General features: G+C 37.4%; 1 protein-coding gene across 5 annotated transcripts in view; it reads left to right on the plus strand.

Moving 5' to 3' along the window:
* The window catches only part of COL24A1 (collagen type XXIV alpha 1 chain), a 380667-nt gene that overhangs the window by 200258 nt on the left and 158929 nt on the right, over positions 1 to 21480 (plus strand). For all 5 annotated transcript variants that reach the window (XM_069094574.1, XM_069094573.1, XM_069094569.1 and 2 more), the window contains exon 25: positions 18074 to 18118. In XM_069094574.1, the coding sequence (XP_068950675.1) occupies positions 18074 to 18118 (45 nt within the window). The remainder of the gene's footprint in view (positions 1 to 18073; positions 18119 to 21480) is intronic.

A 21480-nucleotide genomic window follows, 5' to 3' on the forward strand; every position in this document is an offset into this window, starting at 1 on the left:
AGAATGGCTGAACTGAAGGAGAAGATATCAAGAACTAGAAGAGAAAGAAGAATTAAAGCCAAAGGGCAAGAACTCTACAAAAAGGAAAAACAGTAAGAAAAGTGCTCAAGGTGGAGAAAGATTTAATAACTAGAAGGAAATTAATAAGACAAAGTTTAATAGAAGTTGGCAATACAAGAGTAGTAAGATGTAAAAAGAAAGATAAAGAAATGTAAGGACACAGATAATAAAAGACTTCCCCAAGAGGTTTGTTGCAGAAGCTCTTCAGGGGAGTTAAGACCTAGCATATTCAGGGGCTAAGAATCTCACTTCCAGCAAGTATGTGAAGAAGGAAGAAATCTGTAATCATCTGTATAGAGTGTGAGATGTTTAACTGTAGCAAAAATGCAATCACATACTCTATGCAAGTTACGGCAGTCTTTCTGCTTCACATACTTTTCAAAGTGAGATCTTTAGTCCCTTGTCCTATTTGCTTATAGCTCCCCTAAAGTAACTTTATGGGTTCCTCTCCCTCACAGTGTTAACACCTAACAGCAAAGTAAACATTTAAAACAAAGAAACAAAAAGTTTTTTCCACATTCACAAAATGAAAGGTATCCGGCTTCCATTAAGGAAAAGAGATACATAGTATCCAACCTAGGGCTATGAACCAGCTCTGCCCATACATCTGCTCTTCCCATAGTTCCCCTCTCCCAGATACACATGGTCTCCCCTTGTCTAGTTCTGAATATTTCCCATGCATCCTACTAGGAACTGAGTTCTTCTGAGTCTGGCTCCTCTGTGGACCCACTCAAAGTGGGCTTTCAAGTGTCCTATAATCTCCATCACCTCTACCTTTAAAGGTAGCTACAAATTTTCTGGGTTTTTTTTTCTAAAAGAGCAAAGACCCTTACTGTAGAATTTACAGAAACCTTCCTAGTTCTTCTCACTTGGGACCTCAACCCTAAAGCATGCCACCTCCCAGGCACAGTCAGAGTCATATCCAGTCAATATACACTAAATGCTTACTATGTGTCAGGCACTGTGCTAAATGCTGAAGCTACAAAGCAAGGCAAAAAATAGTCCCAGCTCTAAAGAATCTCACAATACAGTATAGGATAAAACATGTAAACATCTATATAAAAACAAAATATATAGCAGGCAAATTGAAAATCATCTCAGAGGAAAAGCATTAAAATTAAATAGAGCTGGAAAAGACTTTCTGAAGAAAGTTGAGGAGTCAGGTATGCATGAAGAGGAACAGGGAAGAACAGGGTCACCAAAACTTAGAGAAAAGACAGCATCAAAGAAATATCATCTTGATAGTGTCAAAGGCTGAGCAAGAGAAGGAGGAAGATTCAGAAAAGACCATTAGATAAGGCAATAAAGAGGAAAGTAGTCACAGTTTCAGTTGAATGATGAGATCAGAAGCCAGCCTACAAAGAGTTAAGTAAAAAGTGATAAGAAAGGAAGTGGAGGCACTTATTGTTGGTCTTCCCAAGGAGTTTGGCCATGAAAAAGAGGATACAAGGGATGATAGCAGGGATAGTCAGATTGGTTTTGGGGTGTTTTGTCTTACAATGGGGGAGACATGGGCATGTGTACAGGCAGGAGGAAAGCAACCAAGTCAGGGAGAAACTGAAAATAAGTGAGAGAGTAGGGATGATAGAAGTGGCAATTTGCTAGAGAAAATTGGATGGAATTGGATTACTTGTGCACATATAGAGTTTACCTTGGCAAGGAGAGCTATCTCTTAATATGAGACAGAGATGAAGGAAGAGATAATACAGGGATGCATCTGAATGATTTGAGATTAAGAGGAGTACAGAAGAGGGAGCTCTCAGCAAATGGCCCCATCTTTGCAAGAGGGGCATGTGTGAAGTCTGAGGCAAGGTTCTTAGCTGAAATGTTGGGGGAAAGAGGAGGTATGGAATGTTTGAGGGGGAAGAAAAGATCTGGAAATGTTGCTGTGGTGAATGGGATTGTGAGTTGATTAGGAGATATAAAAGGATTGTCTTGCTGCCTTGAGAGGCCAGTTGAGATGATTTAACATAAATTTGTAGCAGACCCAGTCAACATGGTTTGATAATTTTCTCTGGTTTTGTTTAGTAGCACATGAACAGGAGAAAAAGCAGCTAATGGTGGGAGTAATATAGGGTTTGGCAAGGTATGGTCTTCAACAGGATAAGGTAAAGGACTTAAGTGATCAGTATAGAATTGAACTGGTTCACAAAGGAGTTGATATGGGGAAAGGAGGAGAGACTAACTCATACAAGGAAGATTATCTGGGAGAAACCTGATGACTGAGGGATTGGAGGTCACGGTGAGGACTGAGAGAAAGCTCTCAGGTGGCAAGACTCGAGGATAAGTGTAATGACAAAAGATTATGATCAGTTAAAGGAATTTCAGAGTTCATGAACATGGAGTTGAATAAACCACCTTCATTTTTGTCTAAATTCTCTAGAAGGCATGATCAAATGTATTGTGATCTTGTTGCATTAAAAAAGGTTAAATATTCAAAAGAGATCTCCCAACATTAATTGAAGCTCTTTATTCAAACATTTTCCAGTAATATATTCATATGTGTATGTGTTTATGCAGAACATGTTTTTCTGTACTTATCTGGGATAATAGGGAATTCTCTTTACTTGTATACAGTGCCATTGTTTAAATATAGGCAAAAAAAAATCTTCTGTTACTGACAGCTGGGACTGTGGTTGTTTATATTTTTATCCACAACCCCTAGCATAGTTACTGGCACAAAAGTAGGAACTTAATGAACGTTTGTTTAATGAATGACAGTAGAATAAACATATCTCTTAAGAGACCATTCCTTCCTGGGCCCCATGTAATTCAAACTGCTGCATTAGTTCATTGTCATATACATTAATGGGGTTTATTCCTTATTGCTGCTGAGGTTTATTCCAAATCTCAACTTCTGTTATTCTGGTCAACTCATTGTTGTCCAGTTGTTTCAGTCAGTCTGACTCTTTGTGACCCCATTTGGGGTTTTCCTGGCAAAGATACAGGAGTGGTTTGCCATTCCCTTCTCCATCTCATTTTACAGATAACAAAACTGAGGTAAACAGGGTCAAGTGACTTGCTCAGGATCACATAGCTTGTAAGAGTCTGAGGTCAGATTTGAATTCAGGTCTTCCTAACTCCAGGCTTTCTCCACTGTGCCACCTAGCTGCCTCTTTACATGATATAGGAAATGGCATGTGGTGTTTACCTAAAGAACATATTGATTCTCAGTAGGATCCAATTTATTCAGTTAGTTGTAATATAATTCATATCACACCTGCTCAGTCCATTTTTCTCATGACAGTAGTGCCAACATATGATTTTGGCAGTCTTTGGTATTATGGCTCATTTTGTAGGATCATTTCCATTTTATCATTAACCAATTCCAACTCCCATTGACTTTTTCAATCTTATGTTTTTAAAGGAATAAACACAGTTCTAGCTGATCAAAATTTTTCTTTCTATCAAAGATACTGTCTTCTCTAGTGAGTTTGAATATTTGAGCATTTAAACAATTCAGAAAAATACTGGTTTCTTCATGAATTCACCATTTTTGTGATTAAAATCAACACACAAAAGACTATTTGTAAGTTAAAGAAATATACTAGATCTGCCAAATTTGTGACCAAAAATATTAACAAAATGCTTTCTCTGACATAATTATGGATGGGCCAATGAAAGAAGTAGAAATGATAGCAAAGAGAAGAAACATGGGGAAAGCAATTGAATTTTAGAGGAAGAGCCACAAAGGAGATCCATGACAGAGGAGAAAGAGTTGTGAAATGATTTTAGGACAAATGGAAAGGAAAATACTAAAGATGTAGAAAAAATCTTGTACCTTAATACCAACAAAAGAGAATGAGAAAATTATAATTACTGACCTATTTGCCTACTCTCATATCCATATATGGATATTGGATGGATAATGGAACATTTGGATGGAAACCCAACAGTGTTTGTCCAGAAGTATGTATACATGGCATAAGTTGACTCTGATTTCAGTTCGGAGTTGAACAAAATGAGGAGAGCAGACTAGATTGCTTTTCATAAATTAAAAGGTTCTTTTACTATTCTTAGGCTTTCCATGAAAGCAAAGACCCATCTTTTCAGTAACAATTTACCAGTATAGCTATATGGCAGTGAGATATTGAATGCCATTGCCTCTGAAGAACTAAAAATGAACAGCACCCAAGGGGTCACAGAAAAGTACATGTTGGGTAGTGAGCAAATGAATCATGTGACCAATGAGGGAAATGATAAAAGAAGAAGAAAAGACATTGTCAAGAAACTATATGATAAGAAGAGAACATGGCTTGGTCCATGAAGCAAGACTATTGGATGATAGGTGGACAATCCAAATACTTGACTAGTATTTTTGTGATGTCTGGAAAAAGCAAGAAAGTATTCAAGCACCTTGGAGACTCCCTATGGAGAACTTTTAGAAGAATAGCATCATAAGAATCACATGCTCTGGGCAAGCACAGGATTTGAGTTATTTTATATCTACTTGATTTAGAATTTCACCAAGATTTTAAACCCAAATTACAAATCATATAACAAACATTTGTGATTTTATTTATAAATAAATCTTCCAAATCTATCTTTTTAAAAATACAAATATTGCCCCAGAATACTACAATCATGGAGCACCTTAATTGCCAAACAAAATGGCAAATGACCCAAAGAGGGTCATACACATGGTATGAACACATAAGCTACAGTACCATCAACAATGACATGCTTGCAAGAAATAACAAATCCAAAAAATGTATAATCAGAAAAGATATAGGATGGTCATTTGATGAAAGTGAAGAAAAACAAAAGAACAGTTCAGGGCTTCTAGAACATTGTCTGGACCCTTCATGAAAGACTTGTAAGACATGGACAAAAGTTACACGGTATTGTATTTTTTATGTGAACCATTGGAGGGAGTACCTACAATAGATCACAGTGCCATTGAAGTACGACATACAAACCCTCCACTAAAGGACTGCTCCAATGTCTGGTTGTGGTATAGAGATGCTGCTGGGTTCTTGAAGGCCAGGGAGTTCTGCTGGGTCTCATCAAACAGGAAAAGCTTTGAAAATGGGCCTGGCAGCAAACAAAAAATTGTGTGACTCTTGTTTGAGGATTAGACTTGCTAAGTTCCAAGAGACCTTTTGCTAAGTTGGCTATAGAGCAATGATTTTTTTAAAACACTACAATTTTGATCTTTGAGTTAGTCTCAAAAAACAAAAACTGTTATAGAGGGATTGAGATTTGCTTTGATGGAAGGAGCACCCTTCCTAACAAAAATCATATATTCTTGAATTATTGAAGGAAAAGTGAATGTTTGCATAGATGTGTAAATATGTTTACATATACAAATATATTTTTAAATAGATGTTTATGTATTTCATATGTATGTATATATATGTGTGTGTATATATGTAGATGTGTTTGTGTGTGTGTGGTATATATATATATATACATTTTATGTAGATAAGCATTTCCAAAAGATTATATAAACACTAGGGCAAGAAATATACTAGCTATCTAAATATTTGCAAGAAAATGTATATTTTTTTGTTAAGTGGGTAAATTCAGCTAATCAGTCAGTTTTGTTGTTATTGCTGGATCCTTCCAATCATGTCTGACTCTTTTTGTTGACTGACTCTTTGCCATGTTTTTATGGCAAAGATACTGGAATAATTTGTCATTTCCTTCTCCAGCTCATTTTACAGATGAGGAACTGAGGCTAACAAGGCGTTAAGTGACTTGTCCAGGGTCATACAGGCCATATTTGAACTCATGAAGATGTCTTCCTGATTCCAAGCCCAGTGCTATGTCCTCTTTATCACCCAGTTGCCCTAATTAGTCAATACACATTTATTTACTAAGTCGTCCAATGTTCCAGACCCTAGAGGTTCAGAGGCAAAAATCGAATAATCCCTACCCTCAAGAAGCTTAAATTCAAGTGGAACAAACTATGTATGTATATGTATATATGTAAATATATACATGCACATATATATGTGTGTAAATATACATATATATATGTATGTATGTATACCTATAAGAAAATAAAGACTATAAAGGAAGTAAAAACAAGGTGCTTTGGAGGGAAGTTCAATGAGTTGAAAGAATGAGAAATGTCTGATTTCAGGAGGAAACACCTAATCTATGCTCTGAAAAAGAGATTATTTTTTTGAACTTTATTTTTCTTTCTTTTCCTTTATTTTATTATATAGCACATGTGTCTTAGCAATGTAGCGACTTTTAAAATTCAAATAGTGTCCACTTTAAATCCTTTTGCACTTAATATATTATTTGTGTTAATGAATCCTCCCCACTCCCAAAAGCAATAATATCAATAGAAATCCTGTCTCATTAAGGTAGTACATTAAAATGTTTTTTTCTTAGTATCAAAATTATGCAGTATACTTTTGCCATTCCTCTTTGGTCATGCAGTTTAGTGCCTGAGTTTTAATTGAAATCAACACTACTGAACAACAGCACATTGAAATGTGTGACATTTCATGGCATAAACATCCTCTGGGTTTTTATTTTAAATTAATCTGTCCACACACTATCGGCTCATTGAATAAATTAAAAGAGAGGAAAGGAAAGTCCTTAACAGATAGCTGCATTGTTCAGCAAAACAAATCCCTACATTGGTCATATCCAAAAATGTATGTCTCTTTTGGCATTTCAAGTTAATCACCCTCTGGCTGGAGATGAGTACTATGTTTCGTCTTTATTTTTTTGGATTTGTGATTTATCATTGCATTGATCAGAAATCTAAAGTCCTTCAAAATTATTTTTTCCCCTAAATGATGTCACATAAACTGTTTTCCTAGTTCTACTCACTTCACTCTGCATCTTCCCAGGTTCTTCTAAAACTGTACATTTCTTCATTTTTTGTGGCACAGTAATATTCCATTATACTCATATACTATAATTTATTTGGCCACTCCAATAGGATATACCTTTAGTTTCCAGTTTGGGGGTTACCATGAAGAGAGCTGGTTTTGATAGTTTTGTACAAAGAGGTCCTTTTCCTCTTTCTTTGATTTCTTTGGGGGTACGGGCCAGGTAGTAATATAAGTGGATCAAAGGATATTCACATTTTAGTAATGTTTTGTGCCTAGTTCCTAATTGCTTTCCAGAATGGCTAGGCAGATTCATGGAAATCTAAGAGACAGAAATGAGGAAAGGGTGCATTTCAGATCTGTGCTTTCAGAATTTCATTCTAGCAGTCATTCATAGGTTGGAATGGAGAAGAGAGAGATTAAAGCAGGGAGACCAATAACTAGGTATTATAATAGTCCAGGTGAGTGGTGATGATGGCTTGAACTAGGGTGATTAAGGGGGAACAGCAAAAAGGGGACACATGCAAGAGTTATTAAGGAAGAAAAATTGACAAGAAATGGCAATTGGTTGGATAATAGATAATACTCTCTGGGGAGAATAAATTGTCAAGAATAGCTCTAAGATGCTTGAAAAATTGATGTCAAGGGGCGGCAAGGTGGCGCAGTGAGTAGAGCACCAGCCCTGGAGTCAGGAGGACCTGGGTTCACATCCGGCCTCAGACACTTCACACACACACACACACACACACACACACACACACACACACACACACACACACACGCGCGCGCGCACACACACACAAAACTAGCCATGTGATCTTGGGCAAGTCACTTAACCCCAATTGCCCTACCTTCTCCCTCCAAAAAAAGCAAAAACAAACAAAAAACAAAAACAAATTGATGTCAAAATATTAGCCTTAATTAATGTTGCATTTTACTGGTATAGAATTATTCCACTACCTTATGCCACAAACTAGTTCTAACAATTTTTTTTAAATAAATTAATTTATTTAGTTTTAGTTTTCAACATTCTCTTCCATAAGTTTAAAATTTTCTCTACCCCCCTTCTCTTCCATCGTCCCAAGACAGACATGCAATGCAATTTAGGCTCTCTATATACATTCTTATTAAACATATTTTCACATTAGTCATGTTGTATAGAAAAAATAGAACATATGGGAGGAATCAAGAGAAACAAACCATGAGAAACATGGGAAATGATGAGAAGTAAAATGTAAAGAGAGCAAATAGTGTCCTTCAGTCTGTGTTCAGACTCCGTATTTCTTTGTCTGGATATGGATGGTGTTTTCCATCATGAATCTTTTGCAGCTGTTTTAGGTCCTTACGTTGCTGAGAAGAACTAAGTCTATCAAAGTCATTCATCTCACAAAGTGACTGTTACTGTGTATAATGTTCTCCTGATCCTGCTCACTTCACTCAGCATCAGTTCATATAAATCTTTCCAGGATTTTCTGAAGTCCACCTGCTCATAATTTCTTATAGCACAATAGTATTTCATTACAGTCATATACCACAACTCCTTCAGCCATTCCCCAATTGATAGGTATCCCCTCAATTTCCAGTTCTTGACCACCACAAAAAGAGCTACTATAAATATTTTTGGTACGTGTGAGCCCTTTCCCTGTTTTTTGATCTTTTGGGGATACAAACCTAAAAGTGGCATTGCTGGGTCAAAGGGTAAGGACATCTTATAGCCCTTTGGGCATAGTTCCAAATTGCTCTCCAGAATGGTTGGATCAGTTTGCAACTCCACCAACAATGCATTAGTGTCCCAATATTCCCACATGTTCTCCAGCATTTATAATTTTCCTCTTTTTTCATGTTAGCCAATCTGATAGGTGTGATGTGGTCCCTCAGGGTTGTTTTGATTTGCATTTCTCTAATTAAAGTGATTTAGAGCATTTTTTCATATTTTTTTCAAAAATTTTCAAATTTTTAATTTCTTCTTCTGAAAATTACCTGTTCATATCCTTTGACCATTTATCAATTGGGGAATGACTTGTATTCTAATAAATTTGACTCAATTCTCTATATATTTTAGAAATGAGTCCTTTGTCAGAGACACTGGTTATAAAAATTCCTTCCCAGTTTTCTGCTTCCCCCTATTCTTGGTAGCATTGGCTTTGTTTATACAAAAACATTTCAATTTAATGTAATCAAAATTATCCATTTTGCATTTCATAATATTCTTTAATTCTTATTTGGTCATAAATTCCTCCATTCTCCATAAATCTGACAATTCTTAATCTACCAATTTCTACTATTATCTAGTCCACATCTCACCATTTTGTCAACAAGGATAGTAGACTGAGAGATTTTGGCAAAAGCCTTACTGAAATAGAGATTTATCAGTAATTATATCTTCAGTATATCATCATCTATCAGTAATAATATAATCTTCCAGTACTTTAAAAAGTAGATTATCAAACCTGACAAATCAATTCACTGAAAGCTTCCTTCCTTTTATTTTACTTAAAGAATCACAGGATATTAGAGTTGGAAAGGACCTTTGAGGCCATCTTGGCAAACCTAGACCTGAACAAAAATCTTCCCTCCAATATATCTGATATGTAATTACCTTCACCCATCCAATTTTAGACAGCTCTATTTGTTAGGAACTTTTTATTCTTACATCAAAACTAAATTTATAATTTCTATCCATTAGTAGGTCTGCTTGCCACGAGTCTCAGTCCATTTCAGTCCATCCTCTATCTATCAAGTGAATTTCCTAAAGCATAGATATAATCTTATCACATACCACCCCCACTCCCCTATTCAATAAATACCAATGGCTTCCTGTCACCTCAGGGATCAAATATACAAATCCTCTGTTTAGCATTCGAAGCCCTTCATGACCTACCCCTTACTCCTATCCAGTCTTCTTGCATTTTACACACCCCTCCACATAGTATTTGATCCAGTGACACTGACTTCCTTGCTCTTCCATGAACAAAGAACTCGATCTGTCAGTTCTGGGCACTTTCTGTCTGTACCCCATGCCTAGAATACTCTCCCTTGGCCTCCATGGCTTCCTTCAAGTCCCAACTAAAATCCCTCTCTTCTACAGGAAGTCTTTCCCAATCCCTCTTAATTATAGTGCTTTCCCTGTAAGTGCAGCATATCATAACATAAATATCCTTAGGGTTTTTGTTTTTCTTTTTTAAAATTAAATGGTCCCCACACAGTACCTGCTCATTGAGTAATTTAAAAGAAAGGAAAGGAAAGTCCTTAATACATAGCTGTATAGTTTAACAAAACAAATTCCTAGACTGGTCATGTCCAAAACTACGTGACTCTTGCATGTCTATGCAACTTCTCTCTACAGCATCCTCCTGACCTACCTGTCTAGTAATCCTGTTGTAAAAGAAAATGAAGAAGGGGCGGCTAGATGATGCAGTGAATAGAGCACCAGCCCTGGAGTCAGGAGGACTGGAGTTCAAATCCAGACTCAGACACTTCACACACACACACACACACACACACACACACACACACACACACACACACAAACTAGCCATGTGACTTTGGGCGCATCACTTAACCCCAATTGGCCATCCCTCAAATAAAAGCAAAAAAAAAAAAGAAAATGAAGGTAGTGGACCATAAACTTTTCTTGATGAAGCCATGGTGACTCTTGGTGATCACTACTTAACTCTTCTAGGCTTTTGTGAACTATCTCTTTATTGATATTTTTAGAATTTTGCCAGGGATCAGAGTTAAGGACGCTGACCTTTGGTTTTCAAACTTCATTCCTTTCCCTTTCACGGAAATAGAGACCACATTTTCCCTCCTTCAGTCCTGTGGTATTTTTGCTCTTCTTCCAGATTTTCTTTCTTTTTTTTTTTTTAAGCAATCGGGGTTAAGTAACTTGCTCAAGGTTACACGGCCAGTTATTTCTGGGGGTGGTGCTAAGTATCTGCACCCGGATTTGATCTCCAGGTCATCCCAACTCTGGGGCTGGTGCTCTTACTCGCTGAGCCACCTGGCCACCCCTAAGCAGTTGGGGTTAAGTAACTTGCTCAAGGTTACACGGCCAGGTGTTTCTGGGTGGGTGCTAAGTGTCTACGCCCAGGATTCGATCCCCAGGTCATCCCCACACTGGAGCTGGTGCTTTTACTTGCTGTGCCACCCGGCCGCCCCTCTTCTTCCAGATTTTCAAAGATCACCAACAATGACGATCTTTCAGAGAGATCATCTGCCAGTATTGTCTACCTATAACATCGTTCATCTTGGCCATTAGCCTTGATTTAATCAAACAGTTAGTTGCTGTCTTACTACCTAGCCAGTGATTATTATTATAGCTAACACTTATGTAATGCTTTACAATTTGCCAAGTACTTTACATGTTTTTCCTCTACCTGGATATTAACTAACTCTCTATTGACTATTTTTGCTAAGTCTATTTTATTTCTTTAAATTGAAACCTTGTGTTGTAATTCCCTGTTGTATCATTTCCATTCCAAAGGTCATTTTCCTAAACAAAACTGAAGTGATGAACAGGGCAATTCTGACTTCTGTTATTCACTAGCATCATCTTACCCACACCGAGCAGTGGCTTATTGTTCCTTTATTTAGATCTTTAACACATCCAATTTTGACAGTGTATTTTTTTTGTCTTTAATATTCATCATTAATCTCAGTTTGTTCTAAGCTTTAGGACTCATGATATAATACTTGTAGAATCATGCCATCCTTTTGTATCCATTCTCATTATTCCTCTCTTTCCCTCTCTGTGTCTCTGGCCCTGTCTCTCTCTCTCTCTCTCTCTCTCTCTGTCTCTCCCTCTCTGTCTCTGTTTCTCTCTCTGGGTCCCTCTCTATATATTCATATAATCTAAGTCTGATCTGGCCGTGTAACCTTGAGCAAGTTACTTAACCCCAATTGCTTTAACAAATAAATAAAAATAAAAAAAATTAATCTAAGTCTGATGATGTTCCTTGCATCTATGATATTTTTTGTCAATCTGACCTTTTCTTCCTTCTCAGAATCATTGATTTTGGGTCATACAAAAGTAATTTTTGAAAACACCCCATACCTCTTTGGGTCAAATTCCCCTTTGGAATGTTAGGGCATGGGATTCTTTCAATGAATTCTTTGCAATCTGTGTTCCCTCCATCAGACTCTCAGATGACTTTACATTCCTTATGCACCCAGAACTCTAAAATAGAGTAGTTACATCCAGCTTTTATGAAATTTCCATGCAGACACATATGACCTGTTCCCTAGGTCACCCTCTTCCTTCCTGAGCATGTTCTTCCCAAATTGGTCTGGGCAAAGCTCAAAAGCTTTCCAATTCAGATAAGTGATACTAGTCCAAATCTGATTAACTGCAGCCTCTCATCGCTGCTATTCATGATTGTTGTTCAGTGTTTTTGGCTGTGTCTGGTTCTCCATGTCCCCTTTGGGGTTTTCTTGACAAAGATACTGGAATGGTTTCCTTCCCCAGATCACTTTATAGGTGAAGAAACTGAGGCAAATAGTGACTTGTCCAGTGTAGAGTGCTGAGTCTGGATCTTCCTGGGTTCAGACTAGCTGTTCTTCAATACTAGTATGTACATTGTGCAGGGGGCAGGACTTTAGGATTCACCCTGCACACAATTCCTTTTAGATTAGGGCTCAGCACTGTCAACAATCCTTACCTTGATCTAACACTTATCTCTCTCTTTTTCTTCCATATACACTCATGGAATCCTAAACTTCATAATCAAATATCTTTCCTCACTACATATGAACTTCTCCAGTAAAACCACTGAAACCCTTTCTTGCTCAGCATTCTCTTCCATTCTCCCTAATACCCAAGACATACTTTCACTCTCTAGTTATAGTCCTCTCTTCATTAAACCCATGCCAATTTTCAACTCCCCAAATGACCAACAAATTGAAGGCAATATCTTGTGGTGTATTGAACTGAGAACATGGCTCAGGGTCAAGAAGACCCAGGTTAAAATCTCATTTCTAGCACATATCAACAATCTGTTCTTGGGCAATTTTCAGTATTCTTGATAAATCTCCAAAGAGCTCTGGATGGGATCATATGAAGTTTTGTAGGTTCACAGCTACTCCTCCCTTACCTTCATTCTCTACTACTACTACTGCTGCTGCTGCTACTCTTACTCCTACTGCTACTACTACTACTACTACACCTACACCTACTAGTACTGTTGCTACTGCTACTTCTCTTGTTGCTTCCTCTACATACTGACAGACCACTTCCTATAAGAGGTCTTTTCTCTCTGGGATTACCTCCCATTTACACTGTATATAATTTGTACATACTACCAGTTTGCATCTTGTCTCCCCCATTAGAATATGAGCTCCTTGAAGAGTGAAATATTTTGGGGTTTGAGTTGTTGTTTTTGACTTTCTATCCCTAGTGCTTAGCACAGTGTCTGAAACATAGTCCTTAGCAAATGCCTTTTGACTAATGAGATTACCATTAAAGTCAGTCAAGAATTTATCTCTACGCTTAGGGAAAGAGAGAGAGAGAGAGAGAGAGAGAGAGAGAGAGAGAGAGAGAGAGAGAGAGAGATGCAGATGGAGATGTCTGGATAGCTGAAGTCTCTTATTGCTACTCTATCAGTCTTGTATGCTAGCTTTGTCATCTGTTATCTCTACTCATTTTCCCTTTATTCCTCCTTAGTTTTACACCCACTAAAATATTGTTCCTGTTACTCCTCTAGCTAATCCTCACCAGCATTTTCTCTACCGTACTTTCATGAAATTCTCATATGTTTATGGCATAGACTTTGATGGCATGCAATTTGATGACCCCTTTTACTTAATTTGCTCCTTTTGACTTGTTTGTTAAGTTTTGAATGTGGTTCTCATTCCATTCATGAGTTACATCCTATAGTCTAAGTGGTAGATGTCACTATATAAGGTTGAATTTACTTTCCATCTTTTACAATTTTTATTCATCTCATTTATATTTAGTGATACTATCTACTCTTGAGTCTACATCTTGGCCAACAAGATGGAGGACTAGACATTTTTCTCCAGTCCTCATCACTGCTCAAATCTTTCCAAAATAGTCATAAATAAGAAATAAAATCATTATAGTTGTCTCAATGGTCTAAGACATCAGTAAGGAAGAATAAATTCTATTTGAACCAACAGCATAGAATGTTAATTCCCTAACCCCTATGTTCACTCAGCACCCTCCCCTCCCTACATGGACAAGACTAGGCTTACAATAGAACACAAATCTACCGCCTCTTTCCTTCTGGTGCCAGGAAAAACCAAAAGGCAGAAACTTGTTCAACTTGGGACAACAGAGTGTCATGTAATATGTTCAGTCAGAGAACTGAAGAACAGAGAGAGACCTGGGGCAGGATTTGCTTCCTCAGTGAGAATCCACTAAGCCTGAAGAAAAGGAACAGAATGCGGCTAGTGCCAGTTATGTCCCCCCAAAAGTTATATAGGGCTAAGACTGAGGCCACAGAAATGTGAATAGCACAGGATGGGGGGAAGCTGCACTGACTTTGAGGTCAAGATCCCAGGGTAATCACCATCAAAGGGGAAGGAATCAAATGGTGAGAAACAGGGGAAAATAAGAATCAAAGACGGAAAATACCAAAGACCTCAAAAGGAAGAAAACTTGGCTAAGGACCTTAAGCATATGCAGATAAACCAAGGGGGAATATATGACTAACAGATGGGAATATGGCTTCCATACCAATCAAAAGATAATGTTGTGAATATTAATATTATAAATATTATGAATAAATGTTACAAGACAAAAGAAAATCAGTCAGCATCTGATGAGGCAGAGAAACATGTGTACTCCCAAGAGAGTATGGAACCACAGCAGGATATACTGAATGGTTTAAAAGAGAAATAAGAATTGTGAAAGCAGAATTATGGCTTGTACAGCAGAAAAAAACTGGCAAAATAGAAAAGTTTGAATCCACAATGGCAAATCTTACCAAAGAAACAAAAGAGGGAATGGCTGGTTAAGAATGCAAACATGTAGAAGCAAAGGACAATCTGGAAGTAGAGAAGCAAAAAGAATTATTGCTTTAAAAAACGATCTCCATATACAAGCCAAGTATATTGAACTTCAAGACAGGATGCATAAAGACAACTTAAGGATTACAGGTATTCCAGAAAATAAGCCAAACAGCCTAAACACCATAATGTAAGAAATAATATAAGAAAATTCTCCAGAACTTCTGAACACAGAAGATAAAGTGCCAATCAAAAAGAATCCATAGTCCAACTCCAAACAATTGTTATAATACAGACTCCACAGTACCTAGTGGTCAAATTTAACAATTCTAGTGACAGGAAATTCTGTGAGCAGCTGGGAGAAAGACTTTCAAATATAAGAGAGAGGAATTTTTGATAATGTATTTGTACATAGGCAGCTGAGGCCATTTTTTCTGTTGCTGTCCCTCTTTGGGTGTATTGTCTCCTTTAAATTTCTGACCCTCTTTACTAATATGAATTTTTGTATTTTCAACATTCAGCTAGCTTTAAATGATCTTTCATTATTCCATGTTGTTGTTTTCTTTTAATTCATACATTCTATGAGCAGGTTTTTCTAAGATTCTTCAGGAAAAAAATGCCTCTTGAATTTCTTAACATTTAGAGGTAGCATATGTATATTCAGACATAAGCATGCTACAAGACATCCTTCTAGTTACCAGTCTTTCACTCATTCAGGGAATACTTCAACCTCCCTGATAACACAAAGGATCTTTTCACTAGTGCCTTTAGTAGGGAAACCAATATGATTCTAGCATAAACCCAAATATAGCACACTCTCTCATACCTTGGAAGATTTCTTTTTCTCTCCGTATCAGATTAGACAGTTCTCTCTTCTTCATAGCTCTTATGGCCAAATCTCCTAATAAAGTACCCTAGCAAAGTGTCATTTATCACACTTCCATATCATTCATTCTATTCAACTGTTCTCTGAGTAAGGCCCCAGGAGTTACTTGGTCACTTGAGCAGGTGGTCTGATCAGTGGTTAGCAGATTCTCGTTATTTCCTTTCAATTAAACAAACATTTATTAAGCACCTAATGTATGAAAAGTTTTGTGCTAAATCCAAGCATTTATTCATACAGGAGCTCTGCTCAGCTTTTATTAATGAGATTTTATATAGAAATGACAGTTCCTTATTTCCTCTTCTCTCTCTTCTAACTTCCTGATTAGACTTTAGATATCACGTATATATGGCCTCTCTACTTATTGGCATTTTCTGCCTTTTTAGGTCATTAACAATTGTGAAGAGAGCAATTTAGTAAAATTGTAGAGATGAAAGCCAAGAGAATTCTGAGTGAGTGAGTAGGGAGGCAATGGAGCAAGTTACTTACTACTGGGAAGAAGATCAAGAAGATGTCATAGCCAAAGGACACTTCTTTTTAAAGATAAGGAAACATGAGCATGTTTTTAGGAAAGGGGTGATTGAAAATGCAAGGTCTCAGAAGAAAGGGGGGTTGAAGATGGAATCAAGTGTTCAGGTTGAGAATATTGTAAACTTGAGAAGAGATAGTGCATTATTTTTCAACTTTGTATCTCCAATATCTACCACAGAATGGGCAGTATAAATGGAGGTTGAGTTGAATTGAGGGGCCATCACTGGCAAAGAAGAGAGCTACTCCATCTTCTGAGACTGGACAGGGGGGAAAGGATGCCTGAAGATATAGAAAGGGTTAGAATTGCAGAAGGGAGTTGAGTAAGTTCATGTGTTACTATGCTAAGTAACCAGACAAAAAGGAGACATTCAATGTCCTCAAGGAGCTCCATTAACTTCATCTAATGGAGAAAGATAACACACAAAAAAAAGAAAGTTAAAAGTTGAGGTTGGGGTAGAGAATTATGGAAGTCAGAAACAAAGTTTAAGGGTGAATGAAAGTTGGTGGACCTGGTTGTTGTTTGTTGTTGAAGTTTTTTGGTTGTGTCTGACTCTTCCTGATCCCTTTTGGGCTTTTCTCAACTGAAATAGTGGAGTGGTTTACCATTTCCTTCTCTAGCTCATTTTACAAATAAGGAAACTGAGGCAAACAGGGTTAAGTGACTTGCCCAGGGTCACATGGTTATTAAATGTCTGAGGCTGGATTTGAACTCATGAAGATGAGTCTTCCCAACTCTCAGCCTGGTGCTCTATCCACTGCACTACCTAGCTGCCTAATAGTGGGCCTGGACCTCTCTATGAAATGGAGGCCCCAGGAGGAACTCATCAACGAGAGAAGGGAACCAACCTATCAGAGGGAAATATTCCAGGGTAAGAAGGCTACAGATGGATGTTCCAGGGTAGAGGCCCTAGATGTTGAGAAAAGTTCCAGAATGAGATAGCAAGTAAGACATGGTTCTGAATTCTAGAATTCAGGATCAGGGACTAAAGAAGAAATGGTTGAGTTCTCAATTAAATTCAACTCTGCTAAAACTGAAGGGTGACAGTGGGGCAGTTGAAATTTGAGGGGAGAGAAAATGTATGGAACAGATGCTTAGGAAAATGTGATTCAGAATCACTAACAGATGATTTTCTTAAAAGTAACATGGAGCAGTGAGAGTTCAGTTGAGGTTAGAGATAAACTGATAGTAGACCACAGCAAACTTTCAAGATTTTCTCCAGCCTTATTGGGTACTTAGGAGTAAGAGGAGTGAAGATGATGTTGGGAATTATCCAGCGTTGGAAGTTAGTGGGACAGGATGAATAGGTCAAGAGTATAAAAAGGCATCATGGAATGGTGGATAACTGTGTCCAGGGTAGACAAGGATGATCTCTAGATGCAAGGAATGACAGTGAGGCCAGCGAGGATAAGGGACTGAGAGTATGTAGGGATAGTGGAACCGAAGGCCACAATAGGCATAACAAATGGATTGGGAAGGCTAAGGGAATGAGAGAGTTGGAGGGACAGCAGATTAAGGAGCAGAAGCTAAAGATTCAGGCAAATGGTCAAGTCTAAGATATGACAATCCCCTTTGATGACTGAAATAATGGAATCATAGGACTTGAGGTGCTCAAGGAACTAGGTCTCTAAGGATAAAAACAATGACCAAAATTCAATATAATATATTACAATGTACCATAACAGATGCCAATTCATTATCTAAAAATTTTCCTTGTTTTACCATATACGGTATAATGTTTTGGGTTAAATTTTATATAAAATAAAAAGAGAAAATACTTCTGTTAAAAAAGCACTGAAAAATATCAAAATTTATTTAATCGCTGTTTTATATACACAGGGAGAACCAGGAGATCAAGGACACCTTGGAAAAGTTGGGGAAGCAGTAAGTTTATTTTATCTTTTTTGGTGTCTTGTTAAATTTTTACCATTTATAAGCATTTTCTATCAATTCTGCTAACTAAATTTAGTGCTAAAATAAATCCAGTATAATTCTCCTTCCATTCTAAATCTACCAATTTGTAATCTATTTATAAATTCTCCACGGAAAAATTAAACCTACTATACAGAAAGAAATAAGAAAATACTGAGATAATCCAATATAATATATACCTCTATGTGGCCATAGTATCATTCATTTTCATTTTGAACATTTCTTTTAGCTCTGTTTTAATTTATATCTAAATTCTATCATTTGTGTTCATATAAAAGTCACATGTTATTAAAACATAATTTAATGGAAGTTTCTCTTTTTATTTTAGCTAGTAGTTGGTAAAATGAAATGAACAAGAAATAGACTTCAGTTTTCTTAAATAACTTGAAAGAATTCTACTTAATCTAAAGTTTCTAGTCAGTGTTAAATCACTAGGCAAGAACGTTTTTAATTATATTGTGATTTACACTTTACATTTAAAACAGTTATTAAGTTAATGATGCAGGACAGATTGATAGAAAGAAATATGCTGCATCCTATTCTGTAAATGGTAGATATTGTGAGCAGGTTCCAATTCAAAAGAATTTTTATGGGAAATTAATCTGAATAAAATAATAAAAATTCCTCTCAAAAGAGAGAAATATACTGGGGTGGTATGGTAATAACTCCCTCAGATCAGTCTTATCATCAGCCCAGTATAGTAGAAAAAGGACTGAATTGGGGATGAGGATGGATAAAGGGATAAATGGCTGAATGGAGAGAGAGACTGAGACAGGGAGAAATGTTAGACCTTGCTTTGCCACTACTTTTTCAAATACCAAACGTACTCTTCCCTAAAAGACTATTTTATGAAGAACTCACACAAGCAAGCACTGAAATGGTGGTCAGAAAAAGACATACAATGACACTCTCAAGGTCTCTCTGAAGAACTTAGGAACTGATTGTGTGACATGGGAGACACTGGCACTGGACCACCTAGCATGGTGTGCCCTCATCCTACTCTATGAGCAAAGCACAACTGCAGTAGCTTAAAAGAAACATGAGCTGTGCAAATTTAGACACATCTGCTCTCCAAATGTTCACATGGACTATTTGTGCCTGACCTGTGGTGGAGCCTTCCAAGCTCTTCTTGGTTTGATCAGCCACAGTCAGACACACTGTACTTTGGTCCCAACATAGTGATGTTATTTTGGTCTTCTTTGAGAATGAAGGACAACAACCAGATGACTATGACCTTGGTCAAGTCATAATCTTTGTGGACCTCAACCTCTTTATTTTTTAAATGAAGACACATAACAGATTTCTAAGGGTTCTTCAACTTCTAATATTATATACTAAGAAATCCCAAATTTTCATAGTTGATACTAATATTTATAAATTTGTCCAAATTCTTTCAAAAAATTCTATTCTGTGTTGCTACCACCTCATGAAGTATTGCCTTTCATAAGTTGATTAATCATCATGTGAATTGATATTTCTTTTATTGATCCTAATCTTGTGTCTATCAAGTTTCAAAGGGTACCCCTTAACTAAGCATTCTGGATACTTGAAAAAAAATCTAGTTGTTTCCTTTTGAGGGCACTCCAACTAAGCTGAGTTTGGCCAGCAGGTGGCAAAACTGGGTCATTAAAAAGGTGACAGATTGAAAAAGCTGGACAGGGTTGAACAGGCCATGGATTTGATAAGATGGGCCAGGAACTAACAAGAACTGAAACTAAGAAACTGAAAACTAGACCTAGAACAAAGAGCCAAAGTAAATAGTCATGGTGTAGGTAAAGGACTGATTCATGATCTAATGCTGGCGGTTGGGCCACTGGGCCAAGTCCTTGACATGCAGAGAATCCCCCAGACCCAAGGATCTGGCCATCTGTGATGTAGCTAAGTAAACAGCTTTGCCCAGAGGGCCCAATAATCAGGAAGCCCTCCTGCAGATGTACAAAGAGAAGGGAGACTGGTCAAGTAGTTCACATAATCTGATCAAATTTGTAGCCTAAGAGGACCAAATAGATAGTACTACCGTGTTTCCCCAATAATAAGACACTGTCTTATTATTTTTTTTGGACAGAAGAACACCAGAGGGCTTATTTTCAGGGGAGGGCTTATTTTAATGAACATTGACAGCAATTTTAATAAACAGGTAAATGTGAACAAAAAGATGTACCTTTATTCAATAAGCAAATCACTGGGGAAGAACAGGATGACGCGCTCACTGCTGCAGCTCTGATTAGATGCAGCTCGGAGCGCGGCGTGCGTTTCATGGGGGGGGGGGACGGTGCATACAGAGGGTACCGCAATGTAGCGTGTAGCGCAGGGGATCACCTTCACTACAGTAGCAATCTCAACAGGGCTTATTTTTGGGGGAGGACTTATTTTAGAGGAATCTTACACAGTAAGGGGAGGGCTTATTTTCGGGATAGGTCTTATTATCGGGGAAACACGGTAAGCTATGGGGCTAAAAGACCCAGAAGCAACTCTTGGAGATCATGGTCTATCCTCTGCCTCTATCGCGGTACCTCACTCCCCTTAAACTCAGCTTCCCCATCTGTAAAATGAAGTGATTCAAAGGTATTATTTAAGTTCATAATGTTGGATTAGTAAGAAACACACTGCTTCTTGTTGTGTTTATCTTGTTCTGATGATCTCTCATGTCCCATTTAGCCCGAAGTTCTACGTGACAGACACTTTTAAATAGCACCTTGAAATCTACTTCAGCATTCAATTGGGAATCCATTTGTGTTATTCCTAACTTACCAAGATACTAAGTCCAAGTCAGAAAGCAGAAGAATTTCAAAGAAGAAAGGAATAAGAATCTGTTATATAACACTGGGGCTGAATCAGTTTGGTTTGGATCCTAGCAATTAAATTAAACAAATTAAATTAGGACATACTATCAAGTGTTTGCAGCAACTAGCTACATTAATGAGTTTAGAATGTGAAGCAGAATTTTATTGGAGTTGACGGGAAAAAACAAAATTATTTTAAAATGCATAACACAAAGGCTAATTTGTCACAGTAGTCAGCCACACTACCCTGCTGTAAATTTGCCATGGGATCAGTGTCCTAGTTTGATGGGATTTGATTTTGTTTCATTTAATGGGCCTTATTCCTTTTGTATGCAGAAGAGCCTTGGCTGTGTGACCCTTGCGGGTATCCAAGAAATCTGAGAAAAACTCTATTCACCTAATTGAGCACAAATTCCTCTCCTTTGGGGGGGGGGTGCCCATAGTGTGTCGTTACTTGGTTGGAGAACATCTACCACTCATTCTCAGTTCAGACGTATCTGAATCTTTGTGACCCCATCTGGGGTTTTATTG

The sequence above is a fragment of the Petaurus breviceps genome, unplaced genomic scaffold (assembly GCF_028583685.1).
Source record: "Petaurus breviceps papuanus isolate PSGF00001 unplaced genomic scaffold, PetGlider_PUasm1.0 220, whole genome shotgun sequence".
NCBI lineage: Eukaryota > Metazoa > Chordata > Mammalia > Diprotodontia > Petauridae > Petaurus > Petaurus breviceps.